The sequence below is a fragment of the Narcine bancroftii genome, chromosome 3 (genome assembly GCF_036971445.1).
Source record: "Narcine bancroftii isolate sNarBan1 chromosome 3, sNarBan1.hap1, whole genome shotgun sequence".
Classification (NCBI taxonomy): domain Eukaryota; kingdom Metazoa; phylum Chordata; class Chondrichthyes; order Torpediniformes; family Narcinidae; genus Narcine; species Narcine bancroftii.
In genome coordinates this window covers 18,617,576-18,640,026 of record NC_091471.1, presented here as the reverse complement: position 1 = coordinate 18,640,026, position 22,451 = coordinate 18,617,576, and the positions used below count along the sequence as shown (strand labels likewise).

The following is a 22,451-nucleotide window of genomic DNA, read 5'->3' as shown; positions in this document are numbered from 1 at the left end:
GAGATATCCCCTGGTGTTTGCTGTTCCAGCCCTGGGCAAAAAGGTGCTGCCTGTCCACCTTATCTATGCCTCTCAGAATCTTGTAGACCTCTCTATTAAGTCTCCTCTCATTCTCCTTCGCTCCAAAGGGAAAAGTCCCAGCTCTTAACTTTGGCTCATAAGACTTATTTTCCAATCCAGGCAACATCCTGGTAAAGGAATATACAACACAAAAGTCTGCAGACCCTGTGGTTGAAGTAAAAATATAATGCTAAAGCAGCTCAGTAGGTCAAAAAATGTTTTTTATCTAGCAAAGATAACAATGAATAACAAATGTTTTGGGCTTGAGCTCTTCAACAAGGTATGGAAAAATGTTGGCAGGCGTCAGAATTAAAACATGGGGAGGAGCATGGTAGTAATGACAGGATATAATAGGTGGAGAAGGGAGGGAAGGCACAGCTGTAAACAAGGGGCGGAGGGATGGCTAGGTGAATAGAAAGGGGAAGGGGTGGAGAGCTGAAGGAAAGAAGATGGGTGGGGGGGGGGACGAAAGGAAGAATAGGTTAGCAGAAACTGGAAATGTCATCAGGCTGGAGAGTGCCCAGGTGGAAAATCAGGTGTTCCTCCAATGGAGGTGAGGGCTGAGTTGATGGTGTAGAGGGGAAGTCATGTTTGTGAAGAAGGCGGTCATTTTTCAGAAGATCTGGTCTGGAATACCTCATCTTGGGAGGAGGCAGAAATTGCAAGAAAGGAATAGGTACAGGGTGTGAGGAAATGTTGTCAAGGTGGAATATATATATATATATATATATATATATATAGGTGGAAAGCTTGTCTCCTGAGATGGAGCAGAGATTCAGAAAGGAGAGAGTGTTGTCTAAGATGGACCAGGTGAGTTTGAGATTGGGGTGAAAGTTGGAGGTGAATGCAGCTGACCATCACTTCTATGGTTGCTAAAGTGTCCTTTTACGAGGGAGATGGGTTCTGTGCTTTCACCCTTGAACATCTTTTTCCAGTTTACTCTCAACAGTTCCTGGCTTATCTCATTGTAATTAGCCTTTCCCCAATTAAACAGTTTCCCATTTAATCTTCTTTTATCCTTATCCATGGCTATGCTAAAGCTCAGGGCGTTGTGATCACTTTCGCTGAAAGGATCCCCCACCCACCTGACCAGGTTCATTAACCAATATTAGATCCAGTATGGCCTCTTGTCAGATGGTCCACATACTGCCAGAAATCCTTCTTGAACACACTGGATAAATTCATCTATTTCTCATTATTAGGGAAATTGAATTCTCCCATAACAACAACTCTGTGATTTCTGCACCTTTCCAAATCCTGCCTGCTTATCTGTTCCTTGGTGTACCAGGGCTTATAGCCCACTCCCAGTATAATGATTGCTCCCTTCCTATATCTGACTTCCATCCACAGTGACTCAGTATACACTCTCTCTGCAGTGTCCTCCCTTTCTATAGCTGTAATACTAACCCTGACCAGTAATGCTACCCTTTCCACTCCCCTTATCTTCCATCACTATATGTCTAAATTTAAAAAAAACACCTAAACCACAGTACCAGCATTAGCCAATCCTGTTCTTCCACCAGCCAAGTCTCTGTTATGGCCACATCATAGTTCCACATACTGATCCATGCTCTAAGTTCACCTCCTTTATTCCTAATACTCCTAGCATTGAAATGGATAAATTTAAACTTTCTGACTACATTTATGTTTCCTCCCCTGCCTACCATATTCCTCACAAACACACAGCATCCTGCTTTTGACCTTCTGCACTCATATTCTCGTTGCTACTCCCCGCCAAACTAGTTTAAACCCTCCCCAATAGCTCTAGTGAACCTGCTCACCAGGATATTGGTCCCTCTCCGGTTCAGATGCAGCCTGCCTTTTTTTTTGTACAGGTCAGACCTTCCCCAGAGGCGATCCCAATGATACACAAACCTGAAGCCCTGGCCCCTGCACCAATTCCTCGGCCACACACTCATCTACCATATCTTCCAATTCCTACCCTCACTGGCACAGGCAGCAACTTTGAGGTCCTCTTTTTCAACTTGCATGAGGAAACTTGAAGAAAGCCACACAGAAGGCGCCCAATGTCAAGAGTAAGCCCAGGTGATTGGTGCTGTGAGGCTGCATTACTAGTAGTTCTACCACTTTGCCTCTGGTACATAATGAGCTCAGTGTCCATTAGCATTTGTACTGAGCCAAGATGGAAGCAGCCTTTGCCTTTCCTGGAGTGGTCCTGACAAGCATTCATGTCTTGACGATTATCTGGACCTAGACTTGCTTCCTAGCCTGTAAAGAGTTTGTGTTTCTGTTCTCTGCAGCCAAGCGGGTTCGAAATGAACACCTGAAAGTTGTGTGTGTACCTTCCTCCTTCCAGGTAAGTTGAAGTTATTTCCTTCACTGTATACCTCACATTCACTCTGGCAGCATCTGAGATGTGCACTGAGATCTGTGTCGAAGGCCCTGGATAACTTGTCATGCCTCTCAGGATGCAAAGACCAGATAACCAATCATGTATTTCTGAAATCTGGTTACTTAAGAAATAGAGATGGGTCACATTCAAAGTTCCAACTTCTTGTTAGAGTATATACATGACATCACATACAACCCTGAGATTCTTTATCCAGTGAACCAGGCAAAAATTCTGATCACTGGTAACTAAAAAGAAAAAATGTACACAAAGAAAGGAATGGAAACAAACTGTGCAAATGCAGAAAATAAATATTCAGTAATAAATAAAGAGCAAAGTAAGAGACCTCAAGTGAGCCCCTGAATGTGTCTGTTGTTCATGAGTTTGATGTTGAGGGGTAGCAACTATTCCTGAACCTGGTGTTACATGTGCCATCTGCAACCCTTTCCTGATGGCAGCAGCGAGAAACGAGCATGTCCTGTGGTGTGAATCTTCAGTGATTGCTGCTGCTCTCGGACAGCAATGTCCCATGGAGATGGTGGGCAGAATTTTGCCTGTGATGTGCTGGGATGTATCCACTTCCATTTGCAGAGCTTTCTGCTCAGTGGTGTTGCCTCGATAACCAAAGCAATAAACCTGCCTTAACTACCTCCAGCAGCAGCCGCTCATTTAATACACCCACCATCCTCTATGTAAAAACAATTTTCCCTCCGGTTCCTGTTAAATGTCTCTCCCTGCACCACCACCCCCCTACACCCTGTGCCCTTTTACCTTAAACCACATATGTCAAACTCAGGCCCGCAGGCCAAATTTGGCCCGTGATATAATTATATTTGGCCCGCAAGATCATATCAAATATGTATTAGCGCTGGCCGCCGCGCCAGTATAGCGCATGCACAGCTAATACTACAAATCCCAGAATGCTTTGCAAATGCATTGGCGCCGGCCCGTCAGCCCGCTAATCACCCCCACCTCCTCTCTTTACTTTCATTACCATCTGCGACCTGTCGCCAAACTCACATGTAATAAACCCCTTACGAAAAATGGCCAAACGAAAGACAGAAAACAGAACCTTTCAAGACAGGTGGGAGGCAAACTCTGACCCCAGAGTTTGATGAACTTGCATCTAAGAAGAGATGCCAAGTATCTGGTTTAGACCCAGGTGCATCAGAGTAAATCACAGTGGAGCAAGCGAAGCTTGGATTAATATTTTCTTTGGTTAACTTTGGAGTGTTCATAGTTGAAAGATTGGATTTTCATTGAAGCAAGTTGTTATTTTTTTGACTTGTTGGCTTGTGAAAAAAAATACATTTAAAAGGAGTTTAAAGGCTATAGAGAAATATTATTTATTGAATATTTTATTTCTCATTTGTTAATGATTCTTCTGGAAAGAGTTTAACCAAAACTATTATTGAACATTTATTTTAATAAGAAAAAGTTTAACATTACATATGTTGAAAGAAGAGAAAACATGCAGATGTTGTTGAAAATTTTCAATAAATATTTAGTTTGGCCCACGACTTAGTCCAATTTTTTAATTTTGGCCCTCTGTGAATTTGAGTTTGACACCCCTGCCTTAAACCTATATCCACTGGTTACCAACTCCCTGACTATAGGTAAAAAGACTGTGCTAATTGGCAAGTAAATATTACCCAGGACACAGTGGAAGTGGGTGGGGAGGGATAACTATTTTCTTGATGTTACTGACTGATGGAAGTCCTAGTCTGTCATTTGATCTCAAAGATACAAGCCTACAGTGACTGGACTGGAGTCTGTGGTCAAAGGTCCATCTCTATCCACATTGCTATCTGCTTCTGGTCACTCATTAATAAAATGGCCTTGAGTTAGTTGTAGCTTTGTTTGCAAGTCTTCTTTGTTCACTCCATAGTCTTGTAAACCTGAAGGAGAGCTGTGCTGGAAATGAGACAAAAATAAAGGAGGCTCAGTCTGTTTTCTTGCATGACGTAAAGACCCTTGGACACTATTTTAAAGGGCAGTGGAGTTATCACTGTTCTGGCCAATTTATATGCCTAAGTCCATGTTATTTGAACTAAATATCTGGTGATTTTCACCTCGTATGAATTTGTTGTTTGGAAATTAGATGCCACTTATCAGTGACTAGATATCATAAACAGGCTGTTTAAAGTCATTCTGGCTCTTTCAAGCAATGTAGAAATTTGTCTAGTTTCACTGTACCTTAATTTGGAGTCAGAGGTGCGTTCCAGTATTTTCTGGGCACTCCTGGATAGTAATTACTAAGAACAAAATGTCCTTTTGGAAAGAAGCCAAAACTGTTAATGATATAACTGCTTGAATGATTCTTTTCAATGACTGAAAGGAAGTATTAAGCACATGATGTTCCAAAGTCAGCGATTTGACCATGGTTGCTAAAGTGTCCTTTTACGTGAGAGATAGGTTTTACAAGCAATTCTATTCTCCCTGCAGGCTCGCCAGCTGATCCTACAGCATGACCTGCCACTCAGTGACCTGGACAGACACCCTGAGGTAGGGCACATTCATTAAACTTGTCGCATTGCCTGTTTTTGCAAGATGGTGGTGGGGCCTTGCCAGGCAGTTATCCAAACCAAGCCATGCACTCAGGCAAGTTGGGGAAGATGGTACTGTGTCGCGCCCTAGACAAGCTTGCATGTATGCAAAGACAGGCAAGCGTGCTCTGCTATCTCCATTCCCGCATCTCTCGCCCAGAGTAGATCTCGATGAGATGCGTGGCAGAGACTCACAAAGACCTCTTTGAACCTTTCCAACCTCCGCCAGCTGGGAGGCCAAGGGTAGTAGGTGCAGGAAAAGTCACTCCTCCTATCCTTCAGCATTACTGTTTCTCCATCGTCCGTGTCAATACCTTAAAACTCTTCAGCTCATTGCGCCGTCATCACACCACACGACTGTTAGAATTTTCTTCTGACATTGAAGTCCATTTGTCCATGACATCAATGATGGCTCTCCGAGCAGTCTCATTAATCCCATTCCTCCACTTGTCTCGTGCCCCTCAACTCATCGCCAACCTGCAAGCAATCAACCCTCCAACCAGCACATCTCTTGGGTGTTGAAAGAAACTGGAGATCCCAGGGGAAGCAAGCGCAGTTGCAGAGAGAATGAATGGAGTCGACAGGATCAGGATTGAATCTGGGGCCACTGGAGCTGTTCTACTTGCTACACATGCCCCACTGCGTCCAGCTATATCCAATATCTTGTGGATGCTAAAAACACTTGAGAGACAGGGATCTGTACTGGGACCCCAGCCGTTCACAATTTACATTAATGATCTAGATGAGGGGATTGGATGTAATATCTCCAAATTTGCAGATGACACTAAGCTAGGAGGGGTTGTGTGCAGTGAAGAGGGGGTCAGGAAGCTCCAGTGTGATTTGGATAAATTGGGGGACTGGGCAGATACATGGCAAATGCACTACAATGTGGATAAATGTGCGGTTATCCACTTTGGTAATACAAACCGGAGGGCAGATTACTATTTGAATGGCAATAGATTGGGAGATGGGGAAGTGCAGAGAGACCTAGGGGTTCTTGTGCACCAGTCACTGAAGGCGAGCATGCAGGTACAGCAGGCGGTTAAAAAGGCAAATGGTATGTTGGCCTTCATATCAAGCGGGTTTGAGTGTAGGAACAAGGATACCTTACTGCAGCTGTACAGAACCTTGGTGAGACCACACCTGGAGTATTGTGTGCAGTTTTGGTCACCTGATCTAAGGAAGGATGTTCTTGCAATGGAGGGAGTGCAGAGGCGATTCACCAGGCTGATACCTGGAATGGCAGGAATGACTTATGAGGAAAGATTGCGTAAATTGGGGTTGTACTCGCTGGAGTTTAGAAGATTGAGAGGGGATCTCATAGAGACATATAAAATTCTGGCAGGACTGGACAGAATGGATGCGGAAGGGATGTTTCCGATGATGGGGGAGTCCTGAACCCGGGGCCATGGTTCGAGGATAATAGGCAAACCATTTAGGACCGAGATGAGGAGGAATTTCTTGACCCAGAGGGTGGTGAATCTGTGGAATTCATTGCCACAGAGGGCAGTAGAGGCAGGTTTATTGAATATATTTAAGAGGGAATTAGATATATTTCTTCAGTATAAGGGAATTAGGGGTTACGGAGAGAAGGCGAGGACGGGGTACTGAACTTTAAGATCAGCCATGATCTCATTGAATGGCGGAGCAGGCTCAAAGGGCCGAATGACCTACTTCTGCTCCTGTCTTCTATGTTTCTATGTTGGAATCTGGCGCAACAAACAATTTGGTTGAGGAACTCAGTGAGTCAAGCAGTATTAGTGGGAGAAGAAGAATGGTTGATGTTTCTGGTCAGAACCCTTCATCCAGGTGATCGAAATGAAGGGTTCTAGCCCAAAACGTTGGACCTTTTTCTCTCGCTGGTGCTGCTCAATCTATTGTTCCACTGGGAGATTGTTTCTTGTTCCAACTCTTGTAACTCTGTAACCCAAGAAAGAATTTCTAAGTAAGCTATATCCAGCAGTATGCTAATAGATAACAGAGACTGCCACATTGTTGTATATTTACTGAACTAATGTATGTTATTTTATCCCTTTGTTTCCTGCTACTCACAGCTTGATTTGGCCATTGATGGTGCAGATGAGGTTGACTGTGACCTCAATTTGATCAAAGGTGGAGGGTGAGTGCTGCTTGGGAACTTTGATACTGTCAATTTTGAGTCCTCCTATTTACTTTAAAAAATGGTGCAAAAAATGCAAGGAAACTTGTGCTTGCAGTTGCCTTTCACAAGAGTGTAAACAAGCTGTATCATAAAACTGAGTTATAAAAACCCAACAAAGTGCAGGAGGAACTCGGCCGGTCTTTGTGTCCATAAAGAAAAACAGAGATATATTGCTGATGTTTCAGGCCTGAGGCCTTTTTCAAGAAATAAATAGAATAAGCCAGAAGGAGAAAATCTCAGAATTCAGTTACAAGGCTGACTGAGGGAGGAATCAAGACCAACAAGTGGTGTTAATTGGATATGATAAGGGGAGAGGTGAGAATTATTCATGTCTGTATTAAAGGAAATGGGGAAAGGAGAGACAGAGCTGGAGCAAGGGAGAAACAGCTGGAGGAAGGTGATGGGAGGGGGTGGGGAAGAAGAGAGGGAAGGGGGTGGGTGGTTTTAATGAAACCCAGAGAAGTCGATGTTAATGCCATCTTGTTGACGCATGCCCAGTCGGAAGATGAGATGTTGTTCCTCCAATTTGTGGCTAGTCCTAGTCTGGCGGTGCATCAGAACATGGACATAGACATGTCAGCAAGAGAAGGGGATAGGGAATTTGAAATAAGTGGCCACTGGGAGATCCACACTATTGAGACAGGCAGAGCTGAGGTGCTCAACAGCGATTTGCCAGTCTGCGCTTAATCTTTCCGATGTAGGAGAGACCACAACAGGAGCACTGGATGCAGTAGATGACTCCTGCAGATACACAAGTGAAATGTTCCTTCATTTATGGCGTACAAAATAAAGAGGAGACAGCAGGGGTAGGTTTTTTTACCCAGATAGTTGTGGGTGCCTGAAATGGCTTGCCAAGGATGCTGGTGGAGGCTGAAATATTCGGGGCATTTAAGAGACTCTGAGACAGGCGTATGGATGAAAGAAAAATAGAGGGTAACTAAGTAGAAAGGGTTTAGTTTTTTTTGGTAGGATTATACAAGTCAGCACAATATCGAGGGCCGAAGGACCTGTGCTGTACTGTTCTGTTCTATGTAAGCAGAGGGGGTGGTCTGGCTTTGTTGGTAAACAATAACATTAAATCATTATAAAGAGGTGTCATAGGATCATAAAGTTTTGAATAATTGTGGGTTGAGTTAAGAAATGGCAAGGGTAATATGACACTGTTGGCAGTTAAATGCAGACTTCCAAACAGCCAGGATGTGGACAACAAAAATACCACATCAAATAGAAAAGATGTATCAGAAGGGCAATGTTATGATAGTCATGAGTAGATTGAGAAAATCAGGTTGGGGCTGGATCTCTAGAAAGAATTCATGGAATGCTGATGAGATGACTGTATAAAGCGGCTGGTTGGTGAGCACACAAGGGGATCAGTTGTACCAGACTGGGTATTGTGTAATGCACCGGAAGTGATCCGAGAGCTTAGAGTAAAGGAACCATTAGGAGGCAGTGGTCACAATATGATTGCATTCATTTTGACATTTAACAAGGAGAAACTAAAGACAGAGGTGTCGATATTTCAGTGGAGTAAAGGGAATTACAGTGGCATGAGAGAGGAACTGGCCAAATTAGACTGAAAGGAAGCACTGGTAGGGAAGGCGCCAGAGTAGCAATGGATGGAGTTTCTGTAAGGAATGAGGAAGGTGCAGGATAAATGCTTACCAAAAAAAGGAGATATTCAAATGGAAAAATGTCACTACTGTGGCTGCCAAGGGAAGTCAAGGCCAATGTAAAAATAGAAGAGAGAGCATGGAAGGAAGCACAAAATAGTGGGAAGATAGAGGATTGAGAAGTTTTTACAAACTTGCAGTAGTTGGCAAGTTTTAAAAAAAAAAACATGAGGGAAAATAAGTCTGAAAGTAGGCTAGCAAATAACATCAGGATACAAAAAGCTTCTTCAAGCATATAAAACGTAAGAGAGGTGGGTGTAGATTTGGGACCTCACAAAAATGAAGTTGGAAAAATAATAATAGGAGACAAGGAGATGGCAGAGGAACTAAATGAGTATTTTGCAAGGTCTTCACTGTGGAAATAAGCAGTATGTTGTATGAGCGAAGGTATCAGGGAAGGGAAGTGAGTGCAGTTAATATTTCAATGCTTCCATGCTGTGTAACTGTGACCTGCTCAGAATGACACTGATTCAGGAGCCTTTGTAGAAGTGTGTGATTTACCTTCTCCCCAAGATCTTGTCATGTTCAAGTTTATTATCATCTGAGGGTACATCTACAACCAGATGACACAGTGTTTCTTTGGACAATAGTGCACATACAACACAGAGCACATAATAATCACACATTCATTGATCATAGTGTAGAGTATAGGAGCTGGGAGGTGATGCTGCGGCTGTTTAAGGCATTGGTGAGGCCAGGTTTGGAGTACTGTGCTCAGTTCTGGTCTCCAAATTATAGAAAGGATATAGATAAGGTGGAGAGGGTGCAGAGAAGGTTTACCAGGATGTTGCCTGGCTTACAGCATCTGGATTACAGGGAGAGATTAAGGAGACTGGGACTTTATTTATTGGAACGAAGACGACTGAGAGGGGACTTGATAGAAGTATTTAAAATTATGAAAGGAATAGATAGACTAGACATAAACAGACTCTTTCCCCTGAGGGCAGGGGAGGTTGGAACAAGAGGCCACGAGTTAAGAGTAAGGGGGAAACACTTTAGGAGAATTATTAAAGGTGGCTTTTTCACTCAGCGAGTGGTGGCAGAATGGAATGAACTTCCAAATGAGATAGTTGCGTCAGGGTCCATTCTGTCATTTAAGAGAAGGTTGGATGTGTACGTGGAGGAGAAGGTTTGGAGGGTTATTGGCGGAGAGCGGGAGGTTTGAGCTAGTGGAGTTGTTCTAGTGAACCGGTGCGGACTCGAAAGGCCGACATGGGCTGTTTCCGCTCCGTAAATGGTTATATGGCTAATATGCATAAAGATATAATTTAAAATAAATGTTTTGGGCTGATTTAGTCAGATACAGTATAATGTTCATCAATCTGTGGGAAGAAGCTATTTCCCAGCCTGGCAGTCCTGATTTTGGTGCACGTGTACCTCCTTCCTTAGGGTAGTAGGTCAAAAATACTGCACGCTGGATGGAAAGTGTCCTCAATAATTCTTTAACATGATATTCAACCAGTGCGTGCTGCAACAGAAATTCTCCACCCGCTGCAATCAGGCTTGGCTTCCCACAGGTTATAAAGCAAAAATCCAGGTGTTGTTTTTTTAAGTGGACTACTGCAGTTAAGTATCTGTGTAATGTGGATGTGGTGCAGGCTGCCATGAGTCACTTGTCTTTCTGTCCAGATGCTCTCTGCTGATAGGCAGATGGCAGTGATTTTTATTTGGTGTAACACTGTTCTATTCTTCCTATAGAGGCTGCTTGACTCAGGAGAAGATCATTGCTAGTTGTGCGAAGAAGCTGATTGTCATTGCCGATTACAGGTAAGGGTAGCTAACTTCTCCGAAAGGAAGAGGAACTGCAACCTTCAGTGGTTTGCTAGTACCATTCACCTGAATGGGAGGTGATGTTGTCTTGTGTGCTTCCTAGAGGAAGCCCCCTTGGATAGGTTCTGGACAGGACCAACTGTTCAACTGCAGCACAGTTATGCTGGAATGGGGAACCACACCCACTGTTACCTGCTTGAAAAGAGTCCTGCTTGCTGTGTTCAGAATGCCAGCAACCTCTTAACCAGGATTGCACCTGTACAGGTGTTCAAATTAAAAACGGGAATGGGCCATGTCCTCTCAGCTCTGCTTCGATGCATAACAAGATTGTGACTGATCTGATTTTTAATCTCAGCTCCATATTCTTGCCTAACTACAGTAATCTTTAACTCGCTTTCTTACAATGTATCTCTATACTGCCTTTCATAATTTTGTATGTTTCTACAAGATCCCCTTTCCATATAACCATATAACCATTTACGGAGCGGAAATAGGCCATGCCGGCCTTTCGAGTCCTCACCGGTTCACTAGAACAACTCCACTAGCTCAAACCTCCCGCTCTCTGCCAATAACCCCTTCTTCTAAATTCCAGTGAGTACAGTCCCAGTAGACTTTCCTCATCCTTCATCCCTGAAATCAACTGGGTGAACCTCCTCTTCACTGGCTCGAAAGTCAGCATAACCTTCCTCAACTGCACGCAGTACTCCAGATGGGGCCTCTCTAGTACCTTGCACAATTGCAGCATAACCTCTCTTCTCTTAAATTCAAACCCTCTAGCAATTACATTTGCCTCCTTGATAGTATCCAAAGGAGGTAAAAGCTGGCCAACATTTTGGGCCTGAGCTCGACATCGGGAATTTGGAATAATGGATAGATAGTTGAATAAAAAGGTGAGAGAAGGGGATGTAGGTGAGAGAGTAGAAGGGAAAGAAGCTGAGAATGATCGGGAGAGAACAGAAGGAAGGGAAGGGGGTAGTGATTGTGGTGTTCCCCATGTGGAGCTTGGATTCACCCTCATCAAAGTGGATGAGACTGAAGGACCCTGCAGAGGTTTATCAAATTATGATGGTTGTTTGCAAAGTGGATCAAGCCCTTTTCTCCTGGAAAGGCAGTCAAGAACTAGAGGGCACAGTATGAAGGCGAGGGGGAGAAAATTAATGGGCATCTGAGGGAGATGTTTCCCACATAGGAGGCAGCAGTGGATGTGGATAAACTTCAACATTTGGATAGATAACAGTTGTCCTATGAATTACTGCCATTTATATAAGGGAAATTCATCCTTACAGAATTCACAAATTGCTAAAATACAGAATAAAACTCACTCTTGGAGATTTTGTAAGGGTATATTAAAAAAATCACTTTTTCCCCCAGCTCCATTCTCTTGATGCATGCACATGAACATGGCCTTCATTCCAGAAGATTACAATACAAACTGGTTGGAATACAACCCCCACCCCATAATGTAGAGGGGCCATCTGTACTTAAATGAGAAAGGCATGGAGGGTTACTGGCCTGATGCAGACAAATGGGATTGGCACAATAGGCATTGAACCATGGAACATTACAGCAAAGAAAAGTGCAAAACTGTAGGGGGGGTGCGCTGATCCATAAGCGAACCAGTTCACAGAGGTGTAGGCTTGTGCACAGCTGAGAGCCCCAAGACACTGGGAGCATTGCCAGCCCTGCAGGCTATTGTTACAATGGTCCCAGGGGCAGCAAAGTAACATGGGTGTTGTGCTTATAAGCTTACATGGGAGTTCCAGTAAAATCAATTAAATCAACTACTATGCTCGTTCACTACATTTAGTGACCATGACGGGCCAAATTGGCAAATTTGGACCTCACAATGAATGACACTAAAATGCCTTGAATCTGCCAACTTTCTGGACCACTCAGCCTGTTGACTGGTTCTAGCAGGCTGAGGCTCAGTTTCATGTTCGGCAAATCACCACTGACGCCACAGAATACTATTACATGGTCAGTTGTCTAGACCAGGAGACCGCCGACAGGATTGTTGACTTCCTGCAGCAGTCCCCCACTGAAGACAGGTATGAAGCACTCCTCATACGCACTTTCGGGCTCTCCCACCGTGAGTGAGCAGCGAGGCTGCGGCATATGGAAGGCCTGGGCAACCCGCACACCATCCGCCCTCATGAGCAGCATCCTGGCACTGATGGACGGTCACAGACCCTTCCTGCTGTTTGAGCAGATATTCCTAGGACAGTTGCTGGAGAACATTCACCTGCTACTGGTCAACGACACCTTCGGTGACCCACGCAAGTCTGCTGCCCGAGCTGATGCCCTATGGCAGGCTAAGCAACATGGCGACCTGCCATTGACTTTGTTGCTACATCACAGGCCAATCAATATGGCGAAGCAGCCAGCGACCTGGTTGCTGCATCACGCTAGGGTGCTCATACTGTTCCAGTGCCAGAGAGAAAGCCTCATACAGCTGGGGTCAGCTCGGAGAAGGGACGGTGGTGCTACTACCATCAGCGCTACAGTTCCGCTGCCCACCACTGCTGACCACCTTGCTCGCATCCATAAAACACCTTGGAGATCCAGCTTTGCACTCTCCTCTTTTGGTATCTGTATGTATTGATTTAGAAAACTTTCCCGAACACATTTGACAAACTCCTAGTCATCCATCCCTTTTACAGTATGGGAGACCTAGTCAATATGTTGAAAATTAAAATCCTCTACTGTCTCACCCTTGTGTTTCCTACAGCTGTCTACAATCTCTCTACAGATTTGCACCTCCAATTCTTTCTAACTTTACACCTCCATAAATCTTCGTCCACGAAGCCAAGCCAAAGAAAGATAGGGTGATCTATAATACAATTCCAATAGAGTGGTCATACCTCTCCCATTCCTCAGCTCCACACATACGGCCTAAGTAGATGATCCCTCTGGTTTGTCCTGCCTGACCACAGCTGTGATACTTTCCTCCCTCTTTCACCCACCCCCCACCCCACCATTCTATCATATCTAAAGCAACAGAAGCCTGACACATTGAGTTGCCAGTCCTACCCTTCCTGCAACCAAGTTTCACTAATGGGCACAATGTCATAGTTCCACATGCCAATCCATGCTCTAACATCATCTGCCTTTCCTGCAATACTCACTGCATTGAAAAAGAAGCATCTAAGAACATTTTCACCATGTTCAACCCTTTGATTTTTGACTTAACATGCAGTCTTCACATCATCGTTAACCTCCTCCATTTGTTCTGGCAGACTGGTTCCCATACCCTTGCAAATCTAGCTTAAACCCCCTGCAGAACCAGCAAACCTTCCCACACGGATATTACTCCCCCTCCAGTTCAGATCAAACCGTCCCGATGGAACAAGCCCCACCTTCCCTGGAAAGAGCCCAGTCATCCAGAAACTTGAAGCCCTCCGTCAAGCACCATCTATTTAGCTGTGCCGCATTATCTTTTTTTTAACACTACAAGGCTGTGGCATGGGTAGCAATACTAAGATCACAACCCTGGAGATGGAAGTAAATCACAAAATTCTGTAGACACCAACCTTGGATATCCTGTCCTTCAACCGAGCACCAAACTCTCTTTGCAGGACCTCATCACCCTTCCTTCCTCCATCATTGGTCCATCTGGCTGCTCATCCTCCTTCCTGAGAATGCCATGAACAAAATCTGAAGTATCTCGAACCCTGATTCCAGGGAGGCCACATACCAACTAGGATTTTTGATCTCTTCCACAGAACCTCTTATCTGTTCCTCTTAACTATGAAATCTTCTATCACTACACCTCGCCTCTTCTCCCTCCCCTTCTTAGCCACCAGACCCCATGTCAGAGACCTGACTACTGTGGCTTGTCCCTGGTTGGTCCCTTCCCCCCCTCCCCTCCCAAAAAAACCCAGTATCCAGAATGGTATACTTGTTATTGAGGGGAATGGCCACAGGTGTGGCCTGCACTGAATGACCTGTTCCCTCTCCCTCTCCTGACTGTCACCCAGCTACCTTACTCCTGCCTCCAAAAATATGATAACATCCTTGTAACTCCTGTCTATCATCCCCTCAGCCTGCCCGATGAACTGGAGTTCATCCAACTCCAGGTCTAATTCCCTCACTTAGTTTGTAAGGAGCTTCAGTTGATTGCACTTCCCGCAGATGAAGTCGTCAGGGATACTGTCAGCTTCCCTGACAATCCACATTCTGCCCGCCCTGGCTTTCATTCCCACTATAAAACAAAAATAGTTAGGAAATTCTGACCTTGCCTCACCTCTTTTCAAACTCTGCTCACCAAAACTTCGCAAACCAAGGCCTCAAATTCCCACTCCTACACTGTGCCTCTCACACACTAGCTGCTCTCACAGTAGGTGCTTCGCTGAGTGCCTGCTGCCCTTCTATTTCCTCCACCTATGTAGCTTTCTCATTCCGACTTAATTGGTCTGCGGCTAATCGTGAACAGAATGGACTGGTGCCCATTTCTGAGCTGTACAATCCCTCGATTCTGCCTTCCTTTCAGGAGTTCACGTAAACCTCCACAAATTCTAGCTTAATTTTAATTTAATATTTTGATTTTGAGATACAGCACATAACAGGCCCTTCCGACCCATGAGCCTGCACCACCCCAGTATACCCCTGTGACCAATGAACTTTCTAACCCTGTACGTCTTTGGAATTTGGGAGAAAACCATAGCTCCAAAGAACCCACGATCTGGAAGAAGGGGTGGTAAATTGAATAAATAATTGGATAAGCAAGTTTGCCGATGATACAAAGATTGGTGGTATTGTAGACAGTGAGGAAGATTACCGTAGCTTAAAAAGAGATATAGGAAAGCTAGAGGAGTGGGCTGAGAAATGGCTGATGGAATTTAATACGGATAAGTGTGAAGTGTTGCATTTTGGAAAGGCAACTGTGCCATACTTTGATGTGATTTGGTGCCAGGTGACCTGTTTTTCACAATTCCATTTAAGGAAGGATTCTAAACACTTGGGTGAGAAGTGGAAAAAAGGTGTTCCAATTGAAGTCATCCCAATGGCTTGCATGCCAGTGAGGAGGAAGATTGTTGCAAAGTATGGAGGGAATGTCGAGCTGAGAATGGCTGTCAGCAAAGCTGTAAGTGCACAACTTAAAGCACCTCTGAGTGCATAGAGCATCCTGCCAGCATTAGAACTGAATATTGTCAAGTGTACCATCAGGCAGTGAAAACAACTTTGCTTTTTTTCAGTTATCCAACAACACAACCTCTATGGTGCGGCAAATAGTGCAAGAATAAAAACAAAAATGCAGAGTTGAATAGAAAAGTGAAGTTAAACAGTGCAAGCCACCATCTTATACCAATGAGAAGTCCACTTAAGACTCTGATAACAGCAGGAAAGAAACTCTCCTTAAATCTGGAGTTGAACAAGTTTATCTATGGATTTGATAGTGATGTTGGATTTGTCCAGAGAAAGTGGAGGACATTGAATCTGGAGATGTGCTTTTCAATTTCATGCATCTTCTGCCTGGCCCGGTGGGGGAGGGAATAATCTTGTCAGCTTTCCGCTATTTGGTGCCTTGCTTAACTGAGGAGTCAGCTTAGATGTGAGGTGAGGCATCTGCATTGTGATATGAGTGTTGCTCAGAGCGATGAGGAAGACCCAACACTGCACGTTAACTCTTCTGGGACTGCATGCTTTGCAAAGAAATGAAACTGTCAGTCTGATGCTGGTTTTAATTCCAGGGTCCAGTGGTCACAGATAATGGGAATTTTATCCTGGACTGGAAATTCGATAATGTATCCAACTGGAAAGATGTCAATGTGGACATTAAAATGATCCCAGGTAAGGAAAGGAACAGCAGAAATCTGTTTTTTTAACCGTGTCCATAACATCCGTTACTGCAGTAATTTTCACTATTCTTGCTGTGGGAATTTGGGGAAAGGAATGAATCGGGAAAGTCCACTGCATATTCTGGAGTTTCTGGGAAGAGAAAGAAGCTGTTCAAGTCCCTCCTGGATCCAGCATGCAAAATGTATCGGATCTCTCAGCTTGCTCCAAACACCATCCGGTCTTTGCATGACATCACATTGAACCTTGCTTCATAAAAACCCGGCCACCTCACATTTATATGGAATGACCTCGCACTGGTTTCTATTGGGCCAAAGAGGCTTCCAAATTTCCACTACCATCTTCAAACTTCTCTCTAAATCGCAATAAAACAATCGACTGGCTTGCTGCACGCAAACCTGCTGGAGGAACTCAGCAGCTCGTCGGAAGTCAAGGTTAACCAGCGTTTCAGGCCTGAGGCTTTTTGTTTTTACTTCTGATGGATGCTGCTCGAGCTGAGTTTCTGCAGCACGCTTATGTATTGCACTTGACCCCAGCATCTGCGGACTTTCTTCTTTAACTACTGGAGGAACAGTGACCTGAGCAACAACTGATGGGGAATGGAAACTTGACGTTTTGCATCGGGACCGAGCATTGGTCATGAAATGTTGCCGATCTTTGTTTTCCGCTCCTCACTCAGCGTGTGACCTGCCCCCCTCCCCCCACGGCTGGTGTGACCTGGGGAACATGTGACCCCTCCTCATGATTGCAGGGGCTATGGAACAGATGACCCACCCCCCCCTTACCCATGCTTGTGTAACTTGGGGAAACATACAGCCACCTCGCCCCTATTCGTTTGAGTGATCTGAGGAGAATGCATTTCCTCCATTCATCTCCTCAGTTGGTTTGCACTGTGTAGCCCGCGATGTCAGCTGTTTTTCCCAGGCAACGGGAAATGTAGATGGAATCCATTGGGGGGGAGGGAGATTTGTTTATGTTCTGAGCTGCATTTACTGCCTTCTGTAACTTCCAATCTTGAGCAGAGCAGCTCCCAAACCACACTGTGATGCATCCAGCAAGGATGCTTTTGATCGTGCACTTGTATACGTTGTTGAGGGACGGGGGGAATGGCGAACTTAGTTTGGTGGTACAGTTGTTGTAGGGGTGGCAGTTTCCATAGCAGTTAGCACAATGCCTTTACAGAACCAGCGATGGGGACTGGGTTTCAAATCCTATGCTGTCTGTAAGGAGTTTATAGGTTCTCCCTGTGTCTGCACAGGCCCTGGTTTCCTCCCTCTGTTCAAAATGTACTGTGGGTTGTAGGTTAATTGGGTGACAGGGACTCGTGGCCGAAATTGCCTGTTATGCTCGAGGTAGTTTGAATTTTTTAAAAAATCTTTAAAAAAAAAAAATTTAGTCTTCAGAGAATGTAGAGGTTATAATACAGTTTCTTGACTGTTGCATCGAGATGCTTGCTGCAAGTCAGGTCATTTGAGATCTGTACCAGGTACTTTGTGATAAATAAACCTTAATCTTACTGAACACTGTGTCCCTGCAGGAGTGGTGGAGACGGGTCTATTCATCAACATGGTGGACCGGGTTTACTTTGGACTGCGAGATGGGAGCATCTGCTTTCGAGACAGACACTTGCCCTGATGAAACACAGGAACTGATCTTCCTTCCCTTGATTGACAAGATTACTTTGCCTTAAACTTTCTGATTTGAATCTTCAAGAAATTATCCTGCCAAATCTCACTACAATCAATTTTTTTTTTGTTTTTGAAGGTTTTGTTTTATGCACCCTCTGACAGACCCTCAGCCTTACTCAGAGTTGCAGTAGTCTGGAGATGCTTGTGGAATATCTCTTTGTTATAAAAGCACAAGAACTAGAAGGAAGATCATTTGGCTTGTTGAACCTGCTCTGGTATTCAATAAGATAATCGACTTGGCTCTGCCTACCTGCCTTTATGCCAGAACCCTTAATTCCCCCTACGATCTATCTGTGTCTTAGATATGTTTTATTAAGTAGCCGCTTCTTGCTTCCTTGGGCAGATTCACTGCCCTCTGGGAGAAGTAGTTCATAGGACACGACAAAACAATATGATCGGCCCACACAACCTACTCCACACAAACAATTTTTTCTCTCCCTCCAACCCATAAATCTTTATCTTCCTGAAACTTCCCTCCTCATCTCTCTCCTAAATGTATTCCTCTGAATCTTGAAGCTATGACCCCTAATTCTAGTCTCACCTACTAGTGGAAACATCTTTACTTATTTATTCCTTTATTAGCATTATACGTTTCCATTTAATTCCTTTTTTTTTAAGCAAACGATGGAGTCACGTGACAATGGACTGAGATGCGGAGCAAGGGAGCTTGCACCTTTGACCGTCCTTCTGGATTTTAGCCTCTCTGGAGCAGAGGGTGTGAAATGCCCAGAGGACTTTCAGGAATACCACAGTTTGCTCTTCACTGTCATCTGGTCTTGCAGTGCCTGTGCCCGATATCAGAATCCATGTCCCATGGAGACGCTGATAGGGATCACCTGCAAATTCCCTCACTTAAGGGATTCATATGCAGAACCTGGCTGTGTATATTCCGACCCAGTTATATTACTGAGCTGATTGGCTATTGTTGCATGGTGTTGGTTATTGACCACACTGTGAAATGGTTGAATCTTGGTTTGGGGAAGGGACAGTTGTGGTTCACGCCTGTGAGACTTCAGACACTCAAACTTCCCAGGGCAAACACCAGTTCACTGAATGCAGTGTTTCCTGGGTGAGCGGATATTTTTCTGCATATAGACCAGTTGACACAGTGTGGACCAGTGATTACTCCTTGTATTTTGGATTGGGACTGACCTGTATCTACAGCTGTTGATGTTGTTCAACTGTTCTCTCATGTCTATTCATGGCCCTGCTGTTGCCTTAAAGAAACAGTCAACAAGGTCCAGCTTGTCTTGCTGGCTCTGTGTTTATTATTTATCTCAACCAATCCTTGGCTGACTGGTGGATCAGCAAGTTTTATGCAGATTCTTGGTTAATAAATTCAACGGAAAATAAAATATCTTTTTAAAGAAATCAAATTGATACATATGCAACTTTTTGGAAATCCTTGCAATCATTTTTCCTCTATTAATTTTATTTTAAATATATCTCTGAACACATTAATAATATGTTCAAGAAGAGAGTAAAAACACGACATGCTTCAGAAACTCACCTGGTCAAAATGTCCTTTATGTAGCAAAGGTAAAAATACATAACTAATGTTTCGGGCTGGAGCCCTTCATCAAGGTATGGAAGTATGTTGGCAGACATCTGAACAAAAGGATGGTGGGGTAAGATCTGGACTGGATGGCCTTGTCTTGGGAACAGATGCAACAGAGATGGAGAAATTAAAGAAGGGGATGGAATCCTTGCAGGGGACAGGGTGTGGGGAAGTGAACTGAAGGTAATTGTGGGAGTTAGTGAGTTTGCAATATATGTAGGTGGAAAGCTTGTCTCCCATACCTCCCCCCTCACCATGGTCTGGGGCCCCAAACAGGCCTTTCAAGTGAAGCAACACCTCACTTGCATATCCACAAGACTGATTTACTGCATCTGGTGCTCCCTTTGTGGCCTCTACATCGGAAACACCAATCACAAATTAGGAGATCACTTCACTGAGCACCTCTGCTACAGTAACAGACTTCCCAGTCGCCAACCATTTCGATCCTGAGTCACACTCACATCTTTGTCCATGGCCTTATACACCATGCCACCCAGACCACCTGCGGATTGGAGGAACAATACCTTATTTTCCATCTGGGCACTCTCCAGCTAGATGGCATCAACATTGACTTCTGTTTTCTGCTAATCTGCTCGCCTTTTCTCCCCTCCCCTTTTCTAGTTTTTCCACTTCTCCTCTCTCCCCCTCCACTCATCCAGCCATCCCTCCTCCCCGATCACTGTTGTCCCCTCCATCCCTTCTCCACCGATATCCTCCCCAACCCTTTCGGATGCCTGCCAACTTCCTTCCATACCTTGATAAACCGAAACGTCAGTTATGTATTTTTACCTTTGCTACATAAAGGACACAGTTTGACCAGCTGAGTTTCTCCAGCATTTTGTTTCTTTAATTCCACCACAGTATCTACAGATTTTCGTGATTTCCTTCATTCAGTAAGATAACTGAACTTATCAGAGGTGCTGGATTCAGACAGTACTTTATCTGTTGAATAGTCTTCAAACATAAACCTTAACTTTCTTTTCCACAAGTAGAATTGAATAGATTTGTTTGTCATGTGTACTAATATGCACCAAAAAGCTTTATTTTGTCTGCTATCCAGGCATGTCAACTAGTAGATCAATTTTGTTTATCATCTGATTATATGTGCAGCAGATAAAACTTTAATAATGGTGGCATTGGTGCACCAAATAATGAAGAGTACTGGTAAAACCAGTGGAAGGGCTGAGGGGGTTCGCCTTGCAGCGGTGTGTAAGATCATGGGGGGGGGGGGGGTTAGGTAAGGTGAATGGTCACAATCTCTTTCCGAGGATAGAGAAGCCTCAAACTAAGGGGCATAGATTTAAAATGAGAGGGGAAAGATTTAAAAGGGGCCTAAGCCTTGGAGACGTTTAGGAGACCAGATGCAACCAGGCTTCAGCACCAGACTCACTCCTTGTTATGGTGAGAACAAGTTCAGAGGGTTCAAGAAGTAAGAAGTCTGAATGCAGTTTAATTACAAAGAAAGAATATTAATGCACGTGGGGAAGTTGCAACAGGGATGGCACAAATGCACAGTTCACATGCAGTGGACACAACTGAACATCCAATATATCCTACAATCAGTGATACCCACAGATAGTGTTTAAATAAAAGGCGGTACTGTATAAAACTGTACCTGCCACTCCTTGGTACCCTGTAGGCATGGCAGAACAATCAATCACAAATATATTACAAGGTGAATTACAGAAGTTCTACAGGCATGCAGCGACTAGCTCCCCACCCTTCTATGGCACACACGTTATAAAGGTAATGGTCTTTCCAGCGTCGCCCACGACTCACCACCTGGAGTAAAGGTAAAGGTTTGTTCCATTATGGTCACATAATACTACATTTAGAATGTAACATTCTTGAAATTCATTTAATTTTGTCTCCACTTTGTCCAGCGCCTCTCACAGAAATGGTCCCAGCAAGGAGCCCCTGGTTTACAGGACCAGTGCTCTAACCACTGATCTATTGGAGCCACTAGGTTCTAGTGGAGCTAGGGGAAATGAAGAGTGCCTTTATACAGCGGCTGGCTCAGCTGTAACTAAAATAGGTAAGGCAATTAAGAGAGCCAATGGCAAGATGTGTGCTCACCTGCAGATGGGCTACACCTTGATTGGAAGGTGAGGTGACTGATGACCAGGTTCCTGCTGGAGAGGTCACGTGATTCCTCGTTGCACCCCTTCCCACCACCGCCTTCCATAGGGATTGCACTCTCAGTGATTCCCTTGTCTGTTCAACGCTCTATTAATCCTGGTTCTTTATCCTGCAGCCAGAGGAAGTGTAACACTTGCGGTCAGGCGGCATGGTTAGCGTAACACAGCGCCAGCGATCGGGTCCACGGTTTGAATCTCGGCCTGGATAAGGAGTTTGTACGTTCTCCCTGTGTCTATATAGGTTTTCCTTGGGGACTCTGGTTTCCTCCCACCATTCAAAACATTACATGGTACATTAATTGGCAGAATAGACTCGTGGGCCAAAATGGCCTATTACTGTGCTGGATGCCAAAATTAAATTTTCCAGCTCCTCCCCCCCATGGCTAAGGTCATATTAAATATATTAACAAGGGCACCTGTAACTTTATTTTAAAATTTAGTTTTGAGATAACAGCGTGATATCCAGCCCATGAGTCCATCCTGCCCAAATATCCAGTTGACCTACAATTCCTATATGTTTTGATGGTGGGAGGAAACCCACGCAGACATGGGGAGAATGTACTAATTCCTTACAGGTGGCCCCAGATTTGAATCTGGGTCGCTGGTACTTTAAAAGTGTTTCACTAACTCGTATGCCAACGGTGCCTCCCCCAAATTCTATACTAGTTTCCCTCAAGCTCCGAAGGAATGCCTTTATTCACCCTTACAGAACCA

The 22,451-nt window shown here is 44.4% G+C and overlaps 1 protein-coding gene across 2 annotated transcripts in view; it reads left to right on the top strand.

The window, feature by feature from the left end:
* Window positions 1–19,417, top strand: part of rpia (ribose 5-phosphate isomerase A (ribose 5-phosphate epimerase)) — a 31,373-nt gene extending 11,956 nt beyond the window's left edge. For both annotated transcript variants that reach the window (XM_069923539.1, XM_069923540.1), the window contains 7 exons: window positions 2,322–2,377; window positions 4,856–4,915; window positions 7,011–7,075; window positions 10,486–10,554; window positions 15,499–15,640; window positions 16,248–16,347; window positions 17,891–19,417. In XM_069923539.1, the coding sequence (XP_069779640.1) occupies window positions 2,322–2,377; window positions 4,856–4,915; window positions 7,011–7,075; window positions 10,486–10,554; window positions 15,499–15,640; window positions 16,248–16,347; window positions 17,891–17,988 (590 nt within the window). In that variant the 3' untranslated portion in view covers window positions 17,989–19,417. The remainder of the gene's footprint in view (window positions 1–2,321; window positions 2,378–4,855; window positions 4,916–7,010; window positions 7,076–10,485; window positions 10,555–15,498; window positions 15,641–16,247; window positions 16,348–17,890) is intronic.
* Window positions 19,418–22,451: the final 3,034 nt, after the last annotated feature.